Here is an 18,714-nt window from a genome sequence, read left to right as displayed (position 1 = left end):
CTTGGACCATCAGTCCCATGAGATGCTCCCCAGGAGAAGGATGGGTATCCATGGTTACTTTAGTGACAGGTGGGTGGGGGAGGCCCTGGGGTGCTGGGCTAGGTGAGGGCTGTGGGCACTGCCCCCTCCAGCATTGTGATGAAGCTGCGCAGAGCACGTGAGAGGCTCTAACTGCACGGCCAGGAGAACTTTGCACAGTGATGGCAGCGTTCTCGGGCTGTGCCGCCAGCTCTGTAGCCTTCAGACATGGTGTTGCTACCGAGCTCTCGAAACGGCCAGTGTGAACTGAATTTGTAATACTATTCGATTCATTGTGGCTTACCTAGCTGCATGTGGTTGGCACATACCTTTAATTAAAGTCCCTCAGGGAAAAATAGGGATTACAGCTGCCCCTGTACACTGAACACATGGCTAGGGCCTACTGCCGTGCAGATTGTTTTCAGCCAAACGTGGACAGAAAATACTGGCGGGATGTGAACCCTGCGTGTATGGAGGGCAGCTTGCTAGATAAGACCCTGCAAGGCGGGCTACAGGCTTGGAGTATGTGCAGATTTTTGTATTCCAGGGAGTCCTGGAACCAATTCCCTGCGTGTATTGAGGGACGACTGTGTTTTGTTTAATGTACTTTGTTTTGTTTGTTCCACCACTAACCACGTCTTTGAATATTGACTCAATATTAAGCGTCTATTGTGTCCCTGCTATTATTTTAGGCAGTAGCAATACAACAATAGACCAAACAGACAAAAATATCTGTTCCCACGGAGCAGGGGAAGAGATGACAACAGGGCAATTAGAAAATGAAAAACATGGGCCAGGCTCGGGGGCTCACCCCTGTCATCCCGGCGCTGTTGGAGGCTGAGGCGGGCAGATCACCTGTGGTCAGGAGTTTGAGACCAGCCTGGCAACATGACAAAACCCCGTCTCTACTAAAAATACAAAAAATTAGCAGGGCATGGTAGCACGTGCCTGTAGTCCTGGCTGCTCAGGAAGCTGAGGAAAGAGAATCGCTTGAACCCAGGAGGCAGAGGTTACAGTGAGCTGATATTGCGCCATTGCACTCCAGCCTGGGTGACAGAGTGAGACTCTGTCTCAGAAGAGTAAACTCTAAAATAATATAAAAATAGAAAATGAAAAAAATGTATTCTGTGGCTGCTCATGGTAGCTCACATCTGTAATTCTAGCACTTTGGGATGCCAAGGCTGGTGGATCACTTGAGGCCAGAAGTTGGAGACCAGCCTGGGCAACATAGTGAGACCCTGTCTCTACAAAACATTTAAAAAGTAGCTGGGTGCGGTGACATATTCCTGTAGTCCCAGCTACTCAGGAGGCGTGGGTGGGAGGATTCCTTGAGCCTGGCGGTCTAGGCTGCAGTGATCATGATCATGCCACTGCATTCCACCTGTCTCAAAAATAAAAATATAAAACAAATTCATTAAAAAATTAAAAAGTGTATGCTGTGACAATGGAGGTAAGTGCTAGGAAAAAATCCTTGAGGGCTCTGACAAGTCCTGCAGAAAAGAGACTTGTTGAATTTTATTCAGTCATAGAGCAGATTTTCTTAGGCCACAGGGACTTTGTTCTGAAGATGTAGTATGAAAGGCTGGGAAACGTGTCTCCTGCATCTGTGATATGGCCTAGCACGTACTGTTTGCCTAACACTGGGTTGGGCACTGAGTAGTCCTCAAGGGTTTAGCTGGAGACGGACAGGTCCTGTGTTCAGACTTAGGGCTGGGAGCCAGCCAGGTGTGGGGTGCTGACTAGGGCACTGAGAGCTGTTTGGATTGAATGGTAACTGTCTGGTGTTTGCCTACCTCTCTGCAGAGCGTGACCTGGAAATAGAGCCGGAGCCGCCTACGATGCTTCCCTTGCCCCTGCAGCCACCATTGCCGCCCCCACGACCACCCCGGCCACCCAGCCCACCGCCGGAGCCCGAGACCACAGACGCCTCACACCCATCTGTCCCTCCGGAGCCCCCTACTGAGGACCAGCCCCCTCGTACTCCAGGCCTCTGTGGCAGCCTGGCCAAGTCGCAGAGCACAGAGACGGTGCCAGCCACACCAGGCGGGGAGCCCCCGCTATCAGCGGGCAGCAGTGGCCTGTCCGTGAGCTCTCCTCAAGTGCCCGGCAGCCCTTTCTCCTACCCAGCCCCGTCCCCTGGCTTCAGCAGTGGGGGCCTCCCTCGGACACCTGGCCGGGACTTCAGCTTCACACCCACCTTCCCCGAGCCCAGCAGGCCCCTGCTCCTGCCCGTCTGCCCGCTCCCCGCTGGCCGACGCGACGAGCGCTCCGGGCCCCTGGCCTCCCCGGTGCTCCTGGAGACGGGCCTGTCCCTCCCTCTGCCCCTGCCCCTGCCCTTACCCTTGGCATTGCCTGCTGTCTTGCGGGCCCAGGCTCGGGCCCCTACCCAGCTGCCACCCCTGCTGCCCGCCCCCCTGGCCCCTTGCCCACCCCCGATCAAGAGGAAGCCGGGCCGGCCCCGGCGATCCCCACCATCTATGCTCTCCTTGGATGGGCCCTTGGTCCGGCCGCCAGTGGGGGCCGCCTTTGGAAGGGACCTCCTGCTTCCGCCGGGCCAGCCACAGACCCCTGTCTTCCCCAGCACCCATGACCCCCGGACGGTGACCCTGGACTTCCGGAACGCAGGAATCCCAGCCCCTCCACCACCTCTTCCTCCCCAGCCACCCCCGCCCCCACCCCCCCCACCTGTAGAGCCCACCAAGCTGCCCTTCAAGGAGCTAGACAACCAGTGGCCCTCCGAGGCCATCCCTCCAGGCTCCCGTGGGCGTGACGAGGTCACTGAGGAGTACATGGAGTTGGCCAAGAGTCGGGGGCCGTGGCGCCGGCCGCCTAAGAAGCGCCATGAGGACCTGGTGCCACCTGCAGGCTCGCCCGAGCTCTCGCCACCCCAGCCCCTCTTCCGGCCCCGCTCAGAGTTTGAGGAGATGACCATCCTGTATGACATCTGGAATGGTGGCATCGACGAGGAGGACATCCGCTTCCTGTGTGTCACCTACGAGCGACTGCTGCAGCAGGATAACGGCATGGACTGGCTTAACGACACGCTCTGGGTCTACCACCCCTATATCCTGCCGGCGTGGGGGCTCAGCCCCTTCTGGGGTGCAGGAAGTCCCCACTCACCTCTCTGGGCCCCACCTCCCAGTCTGGAGCAGCCCACGGTGCCCATGAAGGTGACAGCACGCATCACCGTCATTTCCCAATCGGTGTTTGTGTGCTGGCACCCTGCCAGGCTCCCAAGCGAATCATTACTGGCACATTTTAAGGACTCCCTCTGCGCCAGGCCCATCTCATCCCCAGAGTTAGCAGGTCTCGGGGCCACGTGTAACAGCAGTGCTGTGCAGCTTAACAGCAGACAAAGGGCTGAGGACTTCTCTGTCCTGTCCCCTTCATATCCTCAGGCATCTTCTCAGTAGCCTGGTGAGATAGGGGCTATGATTCCCATTTTACATATGAAGAACCTAAGGCTCAGAGAGTCTCAGTAACCTGTCCAAAGTCACACAGCTGCAAGTAGCAGAGTTGAGATTTGAACCCAGGTAAACCTGGAGTCTGGGCTCTTCACCACGAGGCTTTCATGAGGCTTGGCTGTTCCCGTAGGCCTGAGAGGCTGGAGCTGTCATTATCCCTGTTGTATCAGACTGATTTGTGAGCTCTCAGTCTGTGTCAAGAGCGCTGCTCGGTGCTGGGCGTGGTGGCTCAAGTCTGTAATCCCAGCACTTCGGGAAGCCGAGGCAGGCGGATCACTGGAGGCCAGGAGTCTGAGACCAGCCTGGCCAGCATGGTGAAACCCCGTCGCTACTGAAAATACAAAAATCAGCCGGGTGTGGTGGTGTGTGCCTACAATTCCAGCTACTCTGGAGGTTGAGGCACTAGAATCACTTGAGCCTGGGAGGGGGAGGTTGCACTGAGCCGAGATTGTACCACTGCATTCCAGCCTGGGCAATGAAGCAAGACTCCATCTCAAAAAAAAAAAAAAAAAAAGCCTCTGCTAAGGACCATAAGCATATTTCATCACTTGCAGAGCCATCACTGTCACCCCAATTTACAGATGGGAAACTGAGCAGGAAGTGGTTAACACATCCAGCACTTTGGGAGGTTGAGGCGGATGGATCACTTGAGCTCTGGATTCAAGGCCGGCCTGGGAAGTGTAGCAAAACCCCATCTCTTAAAAAAAAAAAAAAATCCAGAAATGAGTTGGGAGTGTTGACGCATGCATGTACTCCCAGCTGCTCAGGTGGCTGAGGCTGGAGGATTACTTGAGCCCAGTAGGCAGAGGCTGCAGTGAGCTGAGATTGCACCACTGCACTCCAGCCTGGGCAACAGAAACCCTGTCTCATAAAAAAAAAAACAAAAACAGGCATGCAACTAGGTACTGACTGGCAGTGGGGTTGGTCAGCAGGCAGCCTCGGGGAGGTGGCATGGGAGTGGGCAGTAGAACTGGGCATTGCTGCCCCTGGAGGGTGGTCTGAGGATGGGCGGGACCAGTCTCTGAAGGGACCAGGAGGGGCTCTCTGAGAATGTCCATGTGGCCCTTGACCCACACCCACCCACCAGCCTCTCTTCAGCTAAGAAAAAGAAACGGGACGATGGCATCCGTGAGCACGTGACGGGCTGTGCCCGCAGCGAGGGCTTCTACACCATCGACAAGAAAGACAAGCTCAGATACCTCAACAGCAGCCGTGCCAGCACCGATGAGCCCCCTGCAGACACCCAGGTACTACCAGGGTTCCTGGACACATCAGAGCCTGCCTGACAGCCTGGGGATCTGGGGCACTACTGGAGGGGCACCAGGCAGAGTGACTTGTGAGGTCAGAGGGGCTGGCACACAGAGCGAGCAAGTGGAAGGGGAGAGGCGGGTGGGCAGGGCTTAGGAGAAGGAAGGGATCTGCCTTAGTCTAGTGTGCCCTGGAGCACCTCCCAAGAGCTTAATCAGGGAGGCAAAGTCAGATCCACAAGGTTCATTCATTTCTTTGTTTTTTTGCTTGTTTTCTTTTTTGGAGCTAGAGTCTTGCTCTGTCACCTGGGCTGGAGTGCAGTGGCATGCCCTCAGCTTACTGCAACCTCTGCCTCCTGGGTTCAAGTGATTCTCCTGCCTCAGCCTCCCAAGTAGCTGGGATTACAGGTGCCCACCACCACGCCTGGCTAATTTTTAGTAGAGATGGGGTTTTGCCATGTTAGCCAGGTTGGTCTCAAACTGTTGACCTCAAGTAATTTGCCTGCCTTGGCCTCCCAAAGTGCTCGGATTATAAGCATGAATCACATTGCCTGGCCTCATTCATTCTTTTTTTTTTTTTTTTTTTTTTTGAGATGGAGTCTTGCTCTGTTGCCCTGGCTCACTGTAGCCTCCACCTCCCGGGTTCAAGCAATTCTCCGCCTCAGCCTCCTGAGCAGCTGGGATTACAGGTGCCTGTCACCACGTCGGCTAGTTTTTGTAATTTTAGTAGAAACGGGGTTTCACCGTCTTCACCAGGCTGGTCTTGAACTCTTGACCTTGTGATCCACCTGCCTCAGCCTCCCAAAGTGCCAGAATTATAGGCTTGAGCCACCATGCCCGGCCCATTCATTCTTTTTTAATCCAGGAAGTATCTATTGAGTACATCCTGTGTACCCGGCACTGTTCTGGGTTTATAGCAATGAACAAAACCAAATCTTTTTCTCATGGAATATAATTATTTAATTATTAATTTTTCTTTTTTTTTTTTTTTTTTTTTTTTTTGAGACGGAGTTTCGCTCTTGTTACCCAGGCTGGAGTGCAATGGCGCGATCTCGGCTCACCGCAACCTCCGCCTCCTGGGTTCAGGCAATTCTCCTGCCTCAGCCTCCCGAGTAGCTGGGACTACAGGCACGCGCCACCATGCCCAGCTAATGTTTTGTATTTTTAGTAGAGACGGGGTTTCACCGTGTTGACCAGGATGGTCTCGATCTCTTGACCTCGTGATCCACCCGCCTCGGCCTCCCAAAGTGCTGGGATTACAGGCTTGAGCCACCGCGCCCGGCCTAATTTTTCTTTAAAAAAAAATTTTTTTTTTTTTTTGAGACAGAGTCCTGCCCTGTCACCGGGCTGGAATGCAGTGTCACAGTTCCAGCTCACTGCAACGTCTGCCACCCAGTTCAAGCGATTCTCCTGCCTTAGCCTCCAGAGTAGCTGGGACTGCAGGCGCACGCCACCATGCCTAGCTAGTTTTTGTATTTTTAGTGGAGACAGGGTTTTATCACGTTGGCCAGGATGGTCTTGATCTCTTGATCTTGTGATTCGCCTGCCTCGGCCTTCCAAAATGCTGGGATTACCGGCATGAATCGTGGTGCACGCCTGGAATTTATATTTTAGTGGGGACTCGTAGGAAATAATCAAGTGAACAAAGAAGTATGTGATTCCAGGCAGAGAAAACACGATGGAGAAAACGGGAGAGGGGGTTAGGGATTACCAAGTCAAAGGGGAGTCAGAGAGGTCAGACCCAAGTGGAGTGAGGGCAGGAGCCATGCGGATGCCACAAGACGACAGAGGAGTAGAAAACGACTTCCAGGCCGGGCGCGGTGGCTCAAGCCTGTAATCCCAGCACTTTGGGAGGCCGAGGCGGGTGGATCACGAGGTCGAGAGATCAAGACCATCCTGGTCAACATGGTGAAACCCTGTCTCTACTAAAAATACAAAAAATTAGCTGGGCATGGTGGCGCGTGCCTGTAATCCCAGCTACTCGGGAGGCTGAGGCAGGAGAATTGCTTGAACCCAGGAGGCGGAGGTTGCGGTGAGCCGAGATCACGCCATTGCACTCCAGCCTGGGTAACAAGAGCGAAACTCCGTCTCAAAAAAAAAAAAAAAAAAAAAAAAAAAAGAAAACGACTTCCATAAAGTTAAAACTGGAGAGGGGCTCGCTGACCGCAGCAGGCGTCCCGAGGACAGCCGCAGCACCAAGGCCCCGAGGCAGGGGGAGCTCCGAGGCAGGGGGAGCTCCATGGTGTGTGTGTTGGGCGGGGTGGGGGAGACAGCACGGGCCACCGGGGTCCTGGGGACTGTGGCAGTGAGTGGCTTGTCTCCTGGGGTGACAGCCAGCTGAGGGAGGCTCTGAGAGGAGCTGGGATGGCGTGGTTCCAGCCTTGACTCCTAAAGCGCCTGCTGGCTGCTCTTTGGAACTGGCACAGGGGTCCCGAGGGCAGACTGTGTGTGGGTTGCTGTGATTTCCAGGCTGGATGTGCGGGCAGGCTGGACTTAGGTGGGCCGTGAGAAGTGGATGCCGGTGGAAGACTGTGAGGAAGTGGGATGGACAGGACCAGGGCCCGATTGAGGACAGGAGACAGGGATGGAGGTGGTGACAGCCCAGGGTCTGGCTAGGGTGGGGGGCTCTGGGAAGCTGGACGACAGGCCCGAGATGGGGAGGTCAATACGCCATCACCGCAAGACAGCTTGAATTCTGGGGTTTCTGAAACACCCAGGCAGCGAGGTCTGGTGGGCATGTGGGTACAGCGGAGCTTAGGATGGCGGTCTCTAGCCCGGGGACCTAAGTGTAGGCATTGCCAGGAGGCAAGTGGTTACTGAAGGCAGAGGCCTGGGACGTTCCAAGGGTTAATGGGTGGGGCAGAAGCCTGGGGAGGCCAAGAGCAGGACATGGCACGAGGGTTTCAGAAGGATCCCCAATTTTGAATTCTTGGGGGTTGGAGGGGTCTGGGTGAGAGCTGAAATGGGGGTCAGGGTAGACAAAACCTTGGGCTGAAATGGGGAAAAGATAGCGCCAGGAAAGGGTGAGTCATTTTGAAGATAGAAGGAACTTGAGCATGTTCAGATACTGATGGGATGGAGGAGGTGGGGAAGCGGTGACAATCAGGGACAGACAAGTGCGGAGGAGCCCAGAGCAAGGACAGAGCTTAGGGCCGGACGGACCTTCTGAGCCCCGACATACGGTCCTCCACAGGGCATGAGCATCCCGGCGCAGCCCCATGCCTCCACCCGGGCCGGCTCGGAGCGGCGTTCAGAGCAGCGCCGCCTGCTGTCCTCCTTCACTGGCAGCTGTGACAGCGACCTGCTCAAGTTCAACCAGCTCAAGGTGAGGCTGGGCTTCACTCAGGTCCCGGGGTGGTGGCAGGACCTGAGACCGGGGCTCACCGCTCCCCTCCCTCCTCCCGTAGTTCCGGAAGAAAAAGCTCAAGTTCTGCAAGAGCCACATTCACGACTGGGGCTTGTTCGCCATGGAGCCCATTGCGGCTGATGAGATGGTCATCGAGTATGTGGGCCAGAACATCCGCCAGGTAGGCACTGCCCAGTGGGATGGGCACGGGGTGGGCATGGGGCTGGCCCAGCCAGACTGACACCCTTTCGTGGCCAGGTGATCGCAGACATGAGGGAGAAGCGTTATGAGGATGAGGGTATCGGGAGCAGCTACATGTTCCGGGTGGACCACGACACCATCATTGACGCCACCAAGTGCGGCAACTTCGCGCGCTTCATCAACCACAGCTGTAACGTGAGTACCGGCAGGGGGTGGCCCCTGCCCCTGCTTCTGTGCCAGGAGCACCTAAAGCCCTGGCATGGGAATCGGCTCGGCCTCCTTCCCAAGCTCAGGTCAGCCGAGGGTTATAGGGAGAGGAGGACATGTGAGATCTCCTAGCAGCAGCTCTGCTCCTCTGAGCTTCAGTTTTCTCATCTGTCAGACGGGCACAGTGAGACTTCTGTGGCGTGTTGAGGACGCAAGGTGCTCAAGAAGTGGTTGGTTCAGTTCATCGGTAATTACGGAGTTGTTTCTCTGTTGCTAGCCTTTGCTCCATGCCTTCATCGGTTGGGCTTAGCCCTCCTCTGGCCGAGCTGTCCACCAGAACTTTCTGCGGGGGGTCCATGCACCGCGTGCATCTGTGCTGTGGGTTAGCCGCACGTATAGTGTTGAGCACTTGAAATGTGCTCAGTGCATCTGGGGACCTGCGTTTTCAGTATTATTTCATTTTGATGAATTTATTAAACCTAATTAGCTTGTGACGACCATATTGGGTGGTGCAGGCCTAGAGGGGAGGGGCACTGATAAGAGGGATTTGAGTGCCAAAGGACAGGCTCCGAGCAGGAGGCAGGCCTGTTCCGGGGCGGGGCGCCCCTGACTCTGGGTTTGAGTCTTGGTGTTGAAGCTTAGTGAGTTACTTAATGTCTCTGTGACTCGGTTTCCTTGTCTGTAAAACAGGGACAATAACAGTCGTTCTTTGTGGGTTGTTGGGAGGGCCACATGGGTGGGTCACTGCACGTGGGCCTTTTAAGAGCGGACCAAGCTGGTCCTCAGTGCCTGCTGGCTCTCGAGGTTGTGACTTGATCCTTGCCTGGGTGATAGGGACTTTCCTGTGAATATCCGGGGGGGATCTGAGTGGTGAGAGGGAATTGCCCAGGGGAAGCGGTGCTGGGACAAGAACTGCGTGTCCAAAGGCCCTGGGGCATTGGGCAGAATGCCCGATTGAGAGGCAGCAAGGACGGCAGTGGGGATGGGGTAGCGTGAGAGGACGGGGTGGGCCGGGCGGCGGGTGGCCGAGCTGAGGAACTAGGTTTTCTGAGAGCCAAGGCCGCTGGAAGGTTGGAGCCATCGAGTGACAGGTTCTGCCGTCCCTTTGGAAACATTGCCCTGGCTGCTGGGGGAGGAATGGATTTTTTCAGGGGTGAGAGTGGCTGTGGGGGCTGTAGCAGGCTGTGAGCAGTGATAGGGCCTGGCTGTGGCTGGTGGCCCCAGAGGTGGACAGCAGTCGACACAACTAAGAGGCCCTTTAGGGACAGAACTCACTGGCCCTGGTGAGGGCCAGATGTGGACTGAAGAGGAGGCTGGGAGGCAGATGCCCTGGGGCCTGGGTGCGTGGTACGGCGGCTGCCCAGAGCAGGGGCAGGTCATGCTTTAGATATGAGCTTTCTGAGTCAAAGATGGGTCCCGGGGCTGCCACGGGCAGATGGCAGGTAGTTGCATTTATGGGCTTGGCCGGGCGCGGTGGCTCAAGCCTGTAATCCCAGCACTTTGGGAGGCCGAGGCGGGTGGATCATGAGGTCAAGAGATCGAGACCATCCAGGTCAACATGGTGAAACCCCGTCTCTACTAAAAATACAAAAAATTAGCTGGGCATGGTGGCGCGTGCCTGTAATCCCAGCTACTCAGGAGGCTGAGGCAGGAGAATTGCCTGAACCCAGGAGGCGGAGGTCGCGGTGAGCCGAGATCGCGCCATTGCACTCCAGCCTGGGTAACAAGAGCGAAACTCCGTCTCAAAAAAAAAAAAAAAAATTTATGGGCTTGGAGCCCTTTACCTTTTCTGTAAAGGGCCAGATAATAAATATTCTGGTTTTGTGCCCCAGATGCTCTCTATGGCAACTACTGTTGGCTGTTACAACAAAAGCAGCCACAAATCATATGCAAATGAATGGGAGAATGGATATGGCTGTGTGCCAATAAAACTTTATTTACAAAAACAGGCGGCTAGGGGCCACAGTTTGCTGATCCTTTGTCTAGAGCTCAGAAGTGAAACCTCAGCTAAAAATAGACATACCTTTGGGAGGCCCTTTCACTGTGAATGGAAATGAAAGGCCTGAGAAATAATTTTTATCATTGTCATTATTTAGTATCAAAGGCAAGGAGTCACCCCTGGGGGCAGGGGGAGCCAAAGTGGGCTGGGGGTCACGTGGCAGTGTCAGGCCTTGAGCACAGGTCTGGTTGGGTTTGAGGGGTCTGCAGCGGTGGGGGGCCCTGAGGGTTCTGGGGCTCACTCTCCCCCAACCTTGCCCGCAGCCCAACTGCTATGCCAAGGTGATCACGGTGGAGTCGCAGAAGAAGATCGTCATTTACTCGAAGCAGCACATCAATGTCAACGAGGAGATCACCTATGACTATAAGTTCCCCATCGAGGACGTCAAGATCCCCTGCCTCTGCGGCTCCGAGAACTGCCGGGGGACCCTCAACTAGGCCCCGGTGCCAGACTCAAAGGATGTCAGCCGTAGCCCCGGGAATCCCGCGCGTGGAGTCCCTGGCCCGGGGCCCAGCCCCCTGCCCACCCCCATTTCAGGTGCTGTCCTCTACCCAGCGGCCATTCAGGGCCTGGCGCCCCACACTACCCCCTGGAGCCCCCGGCTCCGGCCCCTCCGCGGGAAAGGGCTTCTCTGTCGTTCAGCCCACGTCTCTCATTTTTACAAACGCCCCGTTCAGGATTTCTGTGTAACTCCAGCATCAGCTTCTCCCTCTCCGTCTCTCCCCTGCCTCCCTCTCTCTGTCTCTTCTCTCCCCATCACCCTCGGCCTCTTCCTGTGAATGCTGCTACGTTGTTTTGTCTTCTCTGTTTTTTTTCCTCATCGTGAGAAAAGACATTTTAACCGTTGAAATGTGAAGGTGGAATCAGAGAGAGGGCCCCCCCCCCCGCCCACCTGGGGGCTGCAGAGGCCTCAGTGGCCATGCGTGGCCCACGTCCTGGAAGCCACCTGGGCCTGGACGCAGGGCCAGGTGCTGTGGAAGGATGGAGGGCCCCCCGGCCTGGACCTCAGAACACTACGCCCGGGAAGCACCCCTCTCTGCCCGTGGGCACAGTGAGGAGACCCCCCCCACCTTTCCCAACCCAAGCCCTAGCCTGTTCCCTCGCCAGAGGCCGGGGCACCACTGACCCTGCAGACCCTGGCGGAGCTAAGCTGATCGCAGGCAGGGGTCTCTGCTCTGGGCTCTCCTGCCACCTCACCCCAGCACCCCCGAAACCTTGGGTTCAATGTTTACTTTCTCATTCGGATGCCAGCAATGAGGGAGCCTCTCAGAGGCCCCGGTGCAGGTGGGGGGCGCTGAGAAGGTGGGCAGCCACTCTCTTCTGCTCTTGCCTTCACCCTGGGTGGGAGGGGGGCTCCCAAGGGTAGGCGGGTCCCCCAGTCCCGCCATTACGGGTTGTCAGACCATCTGCATGTGGCATTTTTTGGCTTATAAGCTTCACCCACTCACCCCCCATCCACACCCCACATCCCCCTACCAGCAGCCCCTTACCCCAAGTAGGCCAGAGCATATTTATTTTCAGAGGGAGCAGATTCTCCCAGAGAAAGGAAAATCTTGGAAAAGATTTTTAAAAATCAGATCTGAGTCTTTGCCAGTTTATTTTCCTCTTTGACCCCCTTCCCATCCTCCTCAGAGTTTATTCCCATGGATTTTTTTTTTTTTTCTTGTACGTGTATAAAATCAAAACGAAGGGGAAAATGTTTTTGAAGTTCAGAGTCAACTTCTGTATATAGGCTGCCATAAAGGACTTTCTCTTGGGAACATTGTTTCTTGTAGAAACATGCGGGAAGACCTTTTTTGCTCATTTCTTTGTACTTCCAAAAAAAAAAAAAAAAAAAAGACCCAAAATCAAGCCCCCCCGTACCCCAGAAAGCAGAGGAGGCGTGTAAATAATTTCTGGAAAGTGACTGTTGTGACCCGGAGTCCTCATTGAGTCGAGCGCGCTCCATGTGGGAGCCGCCCCCACCCTGCGGACGCAGGCGGCCGGAGCCTCTGGTATCTCAGCTTGTGTCAAGCTTGTTATCATGTAAATTCTGTACAAAGAATTGTTATTTTTCTCTTTTTTGTCGTTGGTGGTTTTGTTGTGTTTGTTTGTTTGTTTTTTTTTAATTGCTTTCCCCCAGGCCCCCTCTATTTGAGACTGTGCCCGCTGGTTTCAAGATCAAGGAAATTGGTGGTATTAAGACACAGGTGGGGTGCCTGGGCACAGCGGCGAACTTCTCTTCCGTTTGCGGTTTTCTGCCTAATTGTGCAACTGAGGAAATAATTTATTTTTCAGATGAGGAAATGCTTGTAGAGATGGCTGGTTCAAGTTACTTGCACAGCCCCCAAGGGGCTGTCTCCATTCTGTCCCCTGCCCCATAAAAGAAGTAGGGGGATGCCAGGAGACCAGGAAAGGGACCCCTGCCTTGCCCCCCACCTGGCCTCACCTTGCCCAGCCATCGTGCCCAGTGTTAACCTTGGCTGGCATTCGCTAAGGGGACTAGGGCCTCCCTCTCCCCAGGAGCCCCCGCCCCAGCCCCAGAGTGGTTTGCAATAATCAAGATACATGTTGAGTCATTTTTCTTTCAACTCCTTCATTTTTCATTGAACAAATCTCTGCTTTTTGAAGAGTTGGGGGTTTCTGCTATTTTTGGTTTTCTTTTCTCTCCCTCCCCCTGCAAAGAAGCGAACCAATAAGTTTTAGGGATGTTTGTGCGTATAGATTCCATCATCCACATGTAACTTGTTTTGAAGAGAAGTGTTTCCGTTGTGAGTGTGTCTTGCTGTAAATATTTGTTCATATTTTTGTGAATTCAATACTATGTACCATTGTATTATAGTAACTTTTATAAAGCAAACCATAAATATACTGACTTTTCTTACAGATACGCCGTCTCTCTTGCTCTCCTCTCTCTCCCTCTTCTCTTTATTCTCTCTCTTTCTGTTGGGAACACATCCTGCTCACATGAAGGGTGGAGTGGTCCACTCAGACACTCAGATCATCAGGTTTTTTGTTTTTTATTTTTGAGATAGAGTCGCGCTGTATTGCCCATGCTGGAGTGCAGTGGCACGATCTCTGCTCACTGCAACCTCTGCCTCCCGGGTTCAAGCGATTCTCCTGCCTTAGCCTCCCAAGTAGCTGGGATTACAGGCGTGAGCCACTGCACCCAGCCCCACTGAGCTTTTTGTTTGTTTTTGAGACAGGGTCTCACTTTGTCACCCAGGCTGGAGTGCAGTGGTGCGATCGTGGCTCACTGCAGCCTTGACCTCCTGGGCTCGGGTGATCCTCCCACCTCAACCTCCTGCGTAGCTGGGACTACAGGCCTATGCCACCACACCCAACTAATTTTTTCTTTTTCTTTTTTGAGACAGAGTCTCTGTCACCCAGGCTGGAGTGCAGTGGTGCGATCTTGGCTCACTGCGACCTCTCTTTCCCAGGTTCAAGCGATTCTCCTGCCTCAGCCTCCCGAGTAGCTGGGACTACAGGTGTGAGCCACCATGCCCGGCAATTTTTGTACTTTAGTAGAGACAGGGTTTCACCATATTGGCCAGGCTGGTCTTGAACTCCTGACCTTGTGATCCACCTGCCTTGGCCTCCCAAAGTGCTGGGATTACAGGCGTGAGCCACCACGCTCAGCCCCAGCTAATTTGTAAGAAATTTTTTTGTAGAGACAGGGTCTCCCTATGTTGCCTAGGCTGCTCTCAAACTCCTGGGCTCAAGCAATCCTTGCAACGCAGCCTCCAAAAGTGCTGGGATTACAGGTGTGGCACTGCCTGGCCTGAGCTTATAGGTGGGTTTTGTGAACTGGGCCAAATTATAGTCATACTAGACCTTCCACAGCTTTTAAGTTTGATTTCTGGATTTTTTTTTCTTAAACCTTAGGTTTCTGGCTCATTAGGTCTGCAATTAAGGAAACAAAATCAGGTGTTCTGGCTGGGTGTGATCGCTCATGCCTGTAATCCCAGCACTTTGGGAGGTTGAGGTAGGAGAATCACTTGAACCCGGAAAGTGGAGGTTGCAGTGAGCTGAGATTGCATCACTGCACTCTGGCCTTGTGAAAAAGAGCAAGACTCCATCTCAAAAAATAAAAAAAATTAAAAAACATTAAAAAAAAATCTGCAGGATTTGGGTTGGACAAATAAGAAAAAGGAAAAAAAAAAAAAAAAAGATAGGTATCCTTTTACTATCACTAGAAGAATGTAGGTGGTTCCTTAAAACCGTTTAGGACTTAAGGAGATGTCCCCTTGGTCTGCATTTACAAGTTGAGAATTAAATTGATCCCGTATTAATGGCATTTTAGAGATGCTGTGCCCCTGTCGGTCTCAGCTCTGCCTGGGCCAGTAGAGGGGCGACAAGGGGCTCATAGTTGGCGTCCGTCCACAGTAAATATCTCCAAGAAGGAAAGTCATCAAACCTTAGCAAACAGTAATATGCCTGAAAAGACACTGTACCTCACTTCTTACTGGAGAAATGTGAATTATCCCAATACCATTTCCCCCTGTCAGGTTGGCAAATATTAGAAGGTGGCAGAAACCCAATTTGGGGAAGCGTGAGGCAAGGGGACTCAGGCATCATTAGTGGAAGCCAAAAATTGCTCAGACCTTTAGGGGGGAAAAATACCTATTAGCAATCACTGTTTAAAATGCACATGGCTGGGCACAGTGGCTCATGCCTGTGATTCCAGCACTTTGGGAGGCCGAGGCGGGCAGATCACTTGAGGTCAGTAGTTCAAGACCAGCCTGGCCAACAATGTGAAACCCCGTCTCTACTAAAAATACAAAAAATTAGCTGAGCATGGTGGTGCACGTCTGTAATCCCAGCTACTTGGGAGGCTCAGGTGGGAGAATCGCTTGAAACTGGGAGGCGGAGGTTGCAGTGAGCCAAGACCATGCCACTGCACTCTGGCCTGGGTGACAGAGTGAAACCCTGTCTCAAAATAATAAAAAATGCACACAAAGTCTTGCTCAGTGTCCCACTGTGAGGAATTGAAACTGGCAGACACCGTGGGCAACAATATGAACAGGAGTGTTCTTTGCAGCGTCATTTGTGGTATCAATGAAGCTACGGGAGGGAGATCGTCTGTTCACAGTGCGCTGCTTTTAGGAATTATACATCCAGACAGGTGAACACATCCCGTAGGTAGATTTATGGAAATAGAGGACTGAGGTCTGGGCTGAGCCAGGAAAGAGAAGGGAGTGTCTGGCCATTCAATCAAGCAGTATTTATTGAGCACTTTGGATGTGTCAGATACTCCTCTAGGCTCTGGGAATAGGAATGAAGGCAACATACCGCTCTGGAGGGCAAGCCAGACAAATGTGAAATGCAAATGCTACAGTAAGGAGAAGAAGAGCTAAGAAAACGCGTGTCAGCTGCAGGAATATACAATTTTATTTATTATTTATTTTGTTTTATTATTATTATTATTATTTATTTATTTATTTATTTATTTATTTGAGATGGAGTTTCGCTCTTGTTACCCAGGCTGGAGTGCAATGGCACGATCTCAGCTCACCGCCACCTCCGCCTCCTGGGTTCAGGCAATTCTCCTGCCTCAGCCTCCTGAGTAGCTGGGATTACAGGCACGCGCCACCATGCCCAGCTAATTTTTTGTACTTTTAGCAGAGACGGGGTTTCACCATGTTGACCGGGATGGTCTCGATCTCTTGACCTTGTGATCCACCCGCCTCGGCCTCCCAAAGTGCTGGGATTACAGGCTTGAGCCACCACGCCCAGCCTATTATTATTTTTTAAAGATGGGGTTTCACCATGATGGCCGGGCTGGTCTTGAACTCCTGACCTCAGGTGATCCACCCACCCCGGCTTCCCAAAGTGCTAGGATTACAGGCGTGAGCCACCGTACCCGACCTATTATTTATTTTAGAAACAAGATCTCGTCCTGTCACCCAGGCTGGAGTGCAGTGGCATAATCGTATCTGGCTGCAGCCTCAGTCTCCTGAGTTAAAGTGATCCCCCCACTTCAACCTCTTGAGTAGCTGGGACTATAGGCACACTTTACCATGCCCGGCTAATTTTTCAGTTTCTTTTTTCTTTTCTTTTTGAGATAGAGTCTTGCTCTGTCACCCAGACTGGAGTGCAATGGCGCAGTCTCAGCTCACTGCAACCTCCGCCTCCTGGGTTCAAGTGATTCTCCTGCCTCAGCCTTCTGAGCAGCTGGGATTACAGGCACACACCACCACCCCAGGCTAATGTTTGTATTTTTAGTAGAGACAGGGTTTCACCATGTTGGCCAGGCTGGTCTCGAACTCCTGACCTCAAGTAATCCACCTGCCTCAGCCTCCCAAACTGCTGGGATTACAGTTGTGAGCCACCAGTATCCAGCCAATTTTTAATTTTTTTTTTTTTTTTTTTTTTTTTTTTTGAGACAGAGTATCGCTCTTGTTACCCAGGCTGGAGTGCAATGGCGCGATCTCGGCTCACCGCAACCTCCACCTCCTGGGTTCAGGCAATTCTCCTGCCCCAGCCTCCTGAGTAGCTGGGATTCCAGGCACGCACCACCACACCCAGCTTATTTTTTGTATTTTTAGTAGAGACGGGGTTTCACCATGTTGACCAGGATGGTCTCGATCTCTTGACCTCGTGATCCACCCGTCTCGGCCTCCCAAAGTGCTGGGATTATAGGCGTGAGCCACCGCGCCCGGCCCAATTTTTGTATTTTTAGTAGAGACGAGGTTTCACCATGTTGGCCAGGCTGGTCTCTAACTCCTGACCTCAAATGATCCACCTGCCTCAGCCTCCCAAAGTGCTAGCATTACAGGCGTGAGCCACTGCACCTGGGCATATGTGCCCAACTTTCTAAAATGTTGACTCAAATTTGTTTGAAACCATGGAGGCAAAATGAAGTAGGTCTATGAGCCGGATTTGGTCCGTAAGCCACTACTTGCCTCCTACTGGGTCACAGAATTTCCCTTCGTCACGTAAGTCACAGGAGAATAGAGGGAGAGTTTTTTGTTTGCACTGACCTGGGACTCGTTCCTTTGGGTTCTCTCTGATCTCTTTATTTCTGAAGTTCGTAACCCCAGAAGCCCTGATTTCTTCTATAAATTGAAAAAATCCCCCAATTTCCCCCATTATACCAACTCAGATTTTTTTTTTTTTTTTTTTTTTTTTTTTGAGACGGAGTTTCACTCTTGTTACCCAGGCTGGAGTGCAATGGCGCAATCTCGGCTCACCGCAACCTCCGCCTCCTGGGTTCAGGCAATTCTCCTGCCCCAGCCTGCTGAGTAGCTGGGATTACAGGCACGCGCCACCATGCCCAGCCAATTTTTTTTTTGTATTTTTTAGTAGAGACGGGGTTTCACCATGTTGACCAGGATGGTCTCGATCTCTCGACCTCGTGATCCACCTGCCTCGGCCTCCCAAAGTGCTGGGATTACAGGCTTGAGCCACCGCGCCCGGCTAACTCAGATTATTTTTATCTTCTATTGAGATCTGCTGGCTCCTAGTTCTGAGCTGACTGACCCTCACAGAGGGTTCTCAGCTTTAGAAGCAGAAAGAGGCCAGGTGCGGTGGCTCGCACTTATAATCCCAGCACTTTGGGAGGCTGAGGTGGGTGGATCACCTGAGATTAGGAGTTCAAGACCAGCCTGGTCAACATAGTGAGAGCTCATCTCTATGAAAAATAAAAACAAAATTAGCTGGGCATGGTGATGCATGCCTGTAGTCCCAGCTACTTGGGAGGCTGAGGTAGGAGGATCACCTGAGCCCAGGAGATGGAAATTGCAGTGAGCCGAGATCAAGCCACTATACTCCAGCCTGAGCAACAGAGCAAGATTGTCTCAAAATAATAATAATAATAATAATAATAATAATAATAATAATAATAAAATAAAATAAAAAGTTTTAAAAGGCCCAATTTGCCCCCGACCTTCTCTTTGCTGGTTCTAGGAATTCTAGAAAGAAAGAATTCTAGAAATTCTAGGAAGAAAGAAATTCTTTCTAGGAAGAAGGAAATCCTTTCTAGGAAGAATTTCCTTCCTATGGTTTTAGGACCCAGCTGCCTCATTCTTTGGAAGGATCACTCACACTCGAGTATGAACAAGTCCCTTTCTAAAAGAAGTCCTCACTTCGGGCAAGGCCAGGGCAGTGCAGCTGCACGAGCAGGCCATGGGCTTTGTCCTGCTGAGGGCAGGGACTGGATCAAAGACCCCTCCTACCTACTTTACATCTGAGACCAGGAACCAAGCAACCGTCTCATACAGTTACTGAGCAGGTTGCTGCCCCGAGAGTCCC

The 18,714-nt window shown here is 52.8% G+C and overlaps 1 protein-coding gene across 3 annotated transcripts in view; it reads left to right on the top strand.

The window, feature by feature from the left end:
- SETD1B (SET domain containing 1B, histone lysine methyltransferase) overlaps positions 1 to 13,351 on the top strand; it is a 30,401-nt gene extending 17,050 nt beyond the window's left edge. For all 3 annotated transcript variants that reach the window (XM_039471572.2, XM_039471571.2, XM_039471573.2), the window contains exons 12-17: positions 1,822 to 3,081; positions 4,563 to 4,729; positions 7,923 to 8,054; positions 8,137 to 8,256; positions 8,334 to 8,471; positions 10,746 to 13,351. In XM_039471572.2, coding sequence (XP_039327506.1) covers positions 1,822 to 3,081; positions 4,563 to 4,729; positions 7,923 to 8,054; positions 8,137 to 8,256; positions 8,334 to 8,471; positions 10,746 to 10,919 — 1,991 coding nt within the window. In that variant the 3' untranslated portion in view covers positions 10,920 to 13,351. The remainder of the gene's footprint in view (positions 1 to 1,821; positions 3,082 to 4,562; positions 4,730 to 7,922; positions 8,055 to 8,136; positions 8,257 to 8,333; positions 8,472 to 10,745) is intronic.
- Positions 13,352 to 18,714: the final 5,363 nt, after the last annotated feature.

The sequence above is a fragment of the Saimiri boliviensis genome, chromosome 7, assembly GCF_048565385.1.
Source record: "Saimiri boliviensis isolate mSaiBol1 chromosome 7, mSaiBol1.pri, whole genome shotgun sequence".
Taxonomy (NCBI): Eukaryota; Metazoa; Chordata; class Mammalia; order Primates; family Cebidae; genus Saimiri; species Saimiri boliviensis.
Note: the sequence above shows the minus strand (reverse complement) of the source record. Positions and strands in the feature narration are given on the sequence as shown.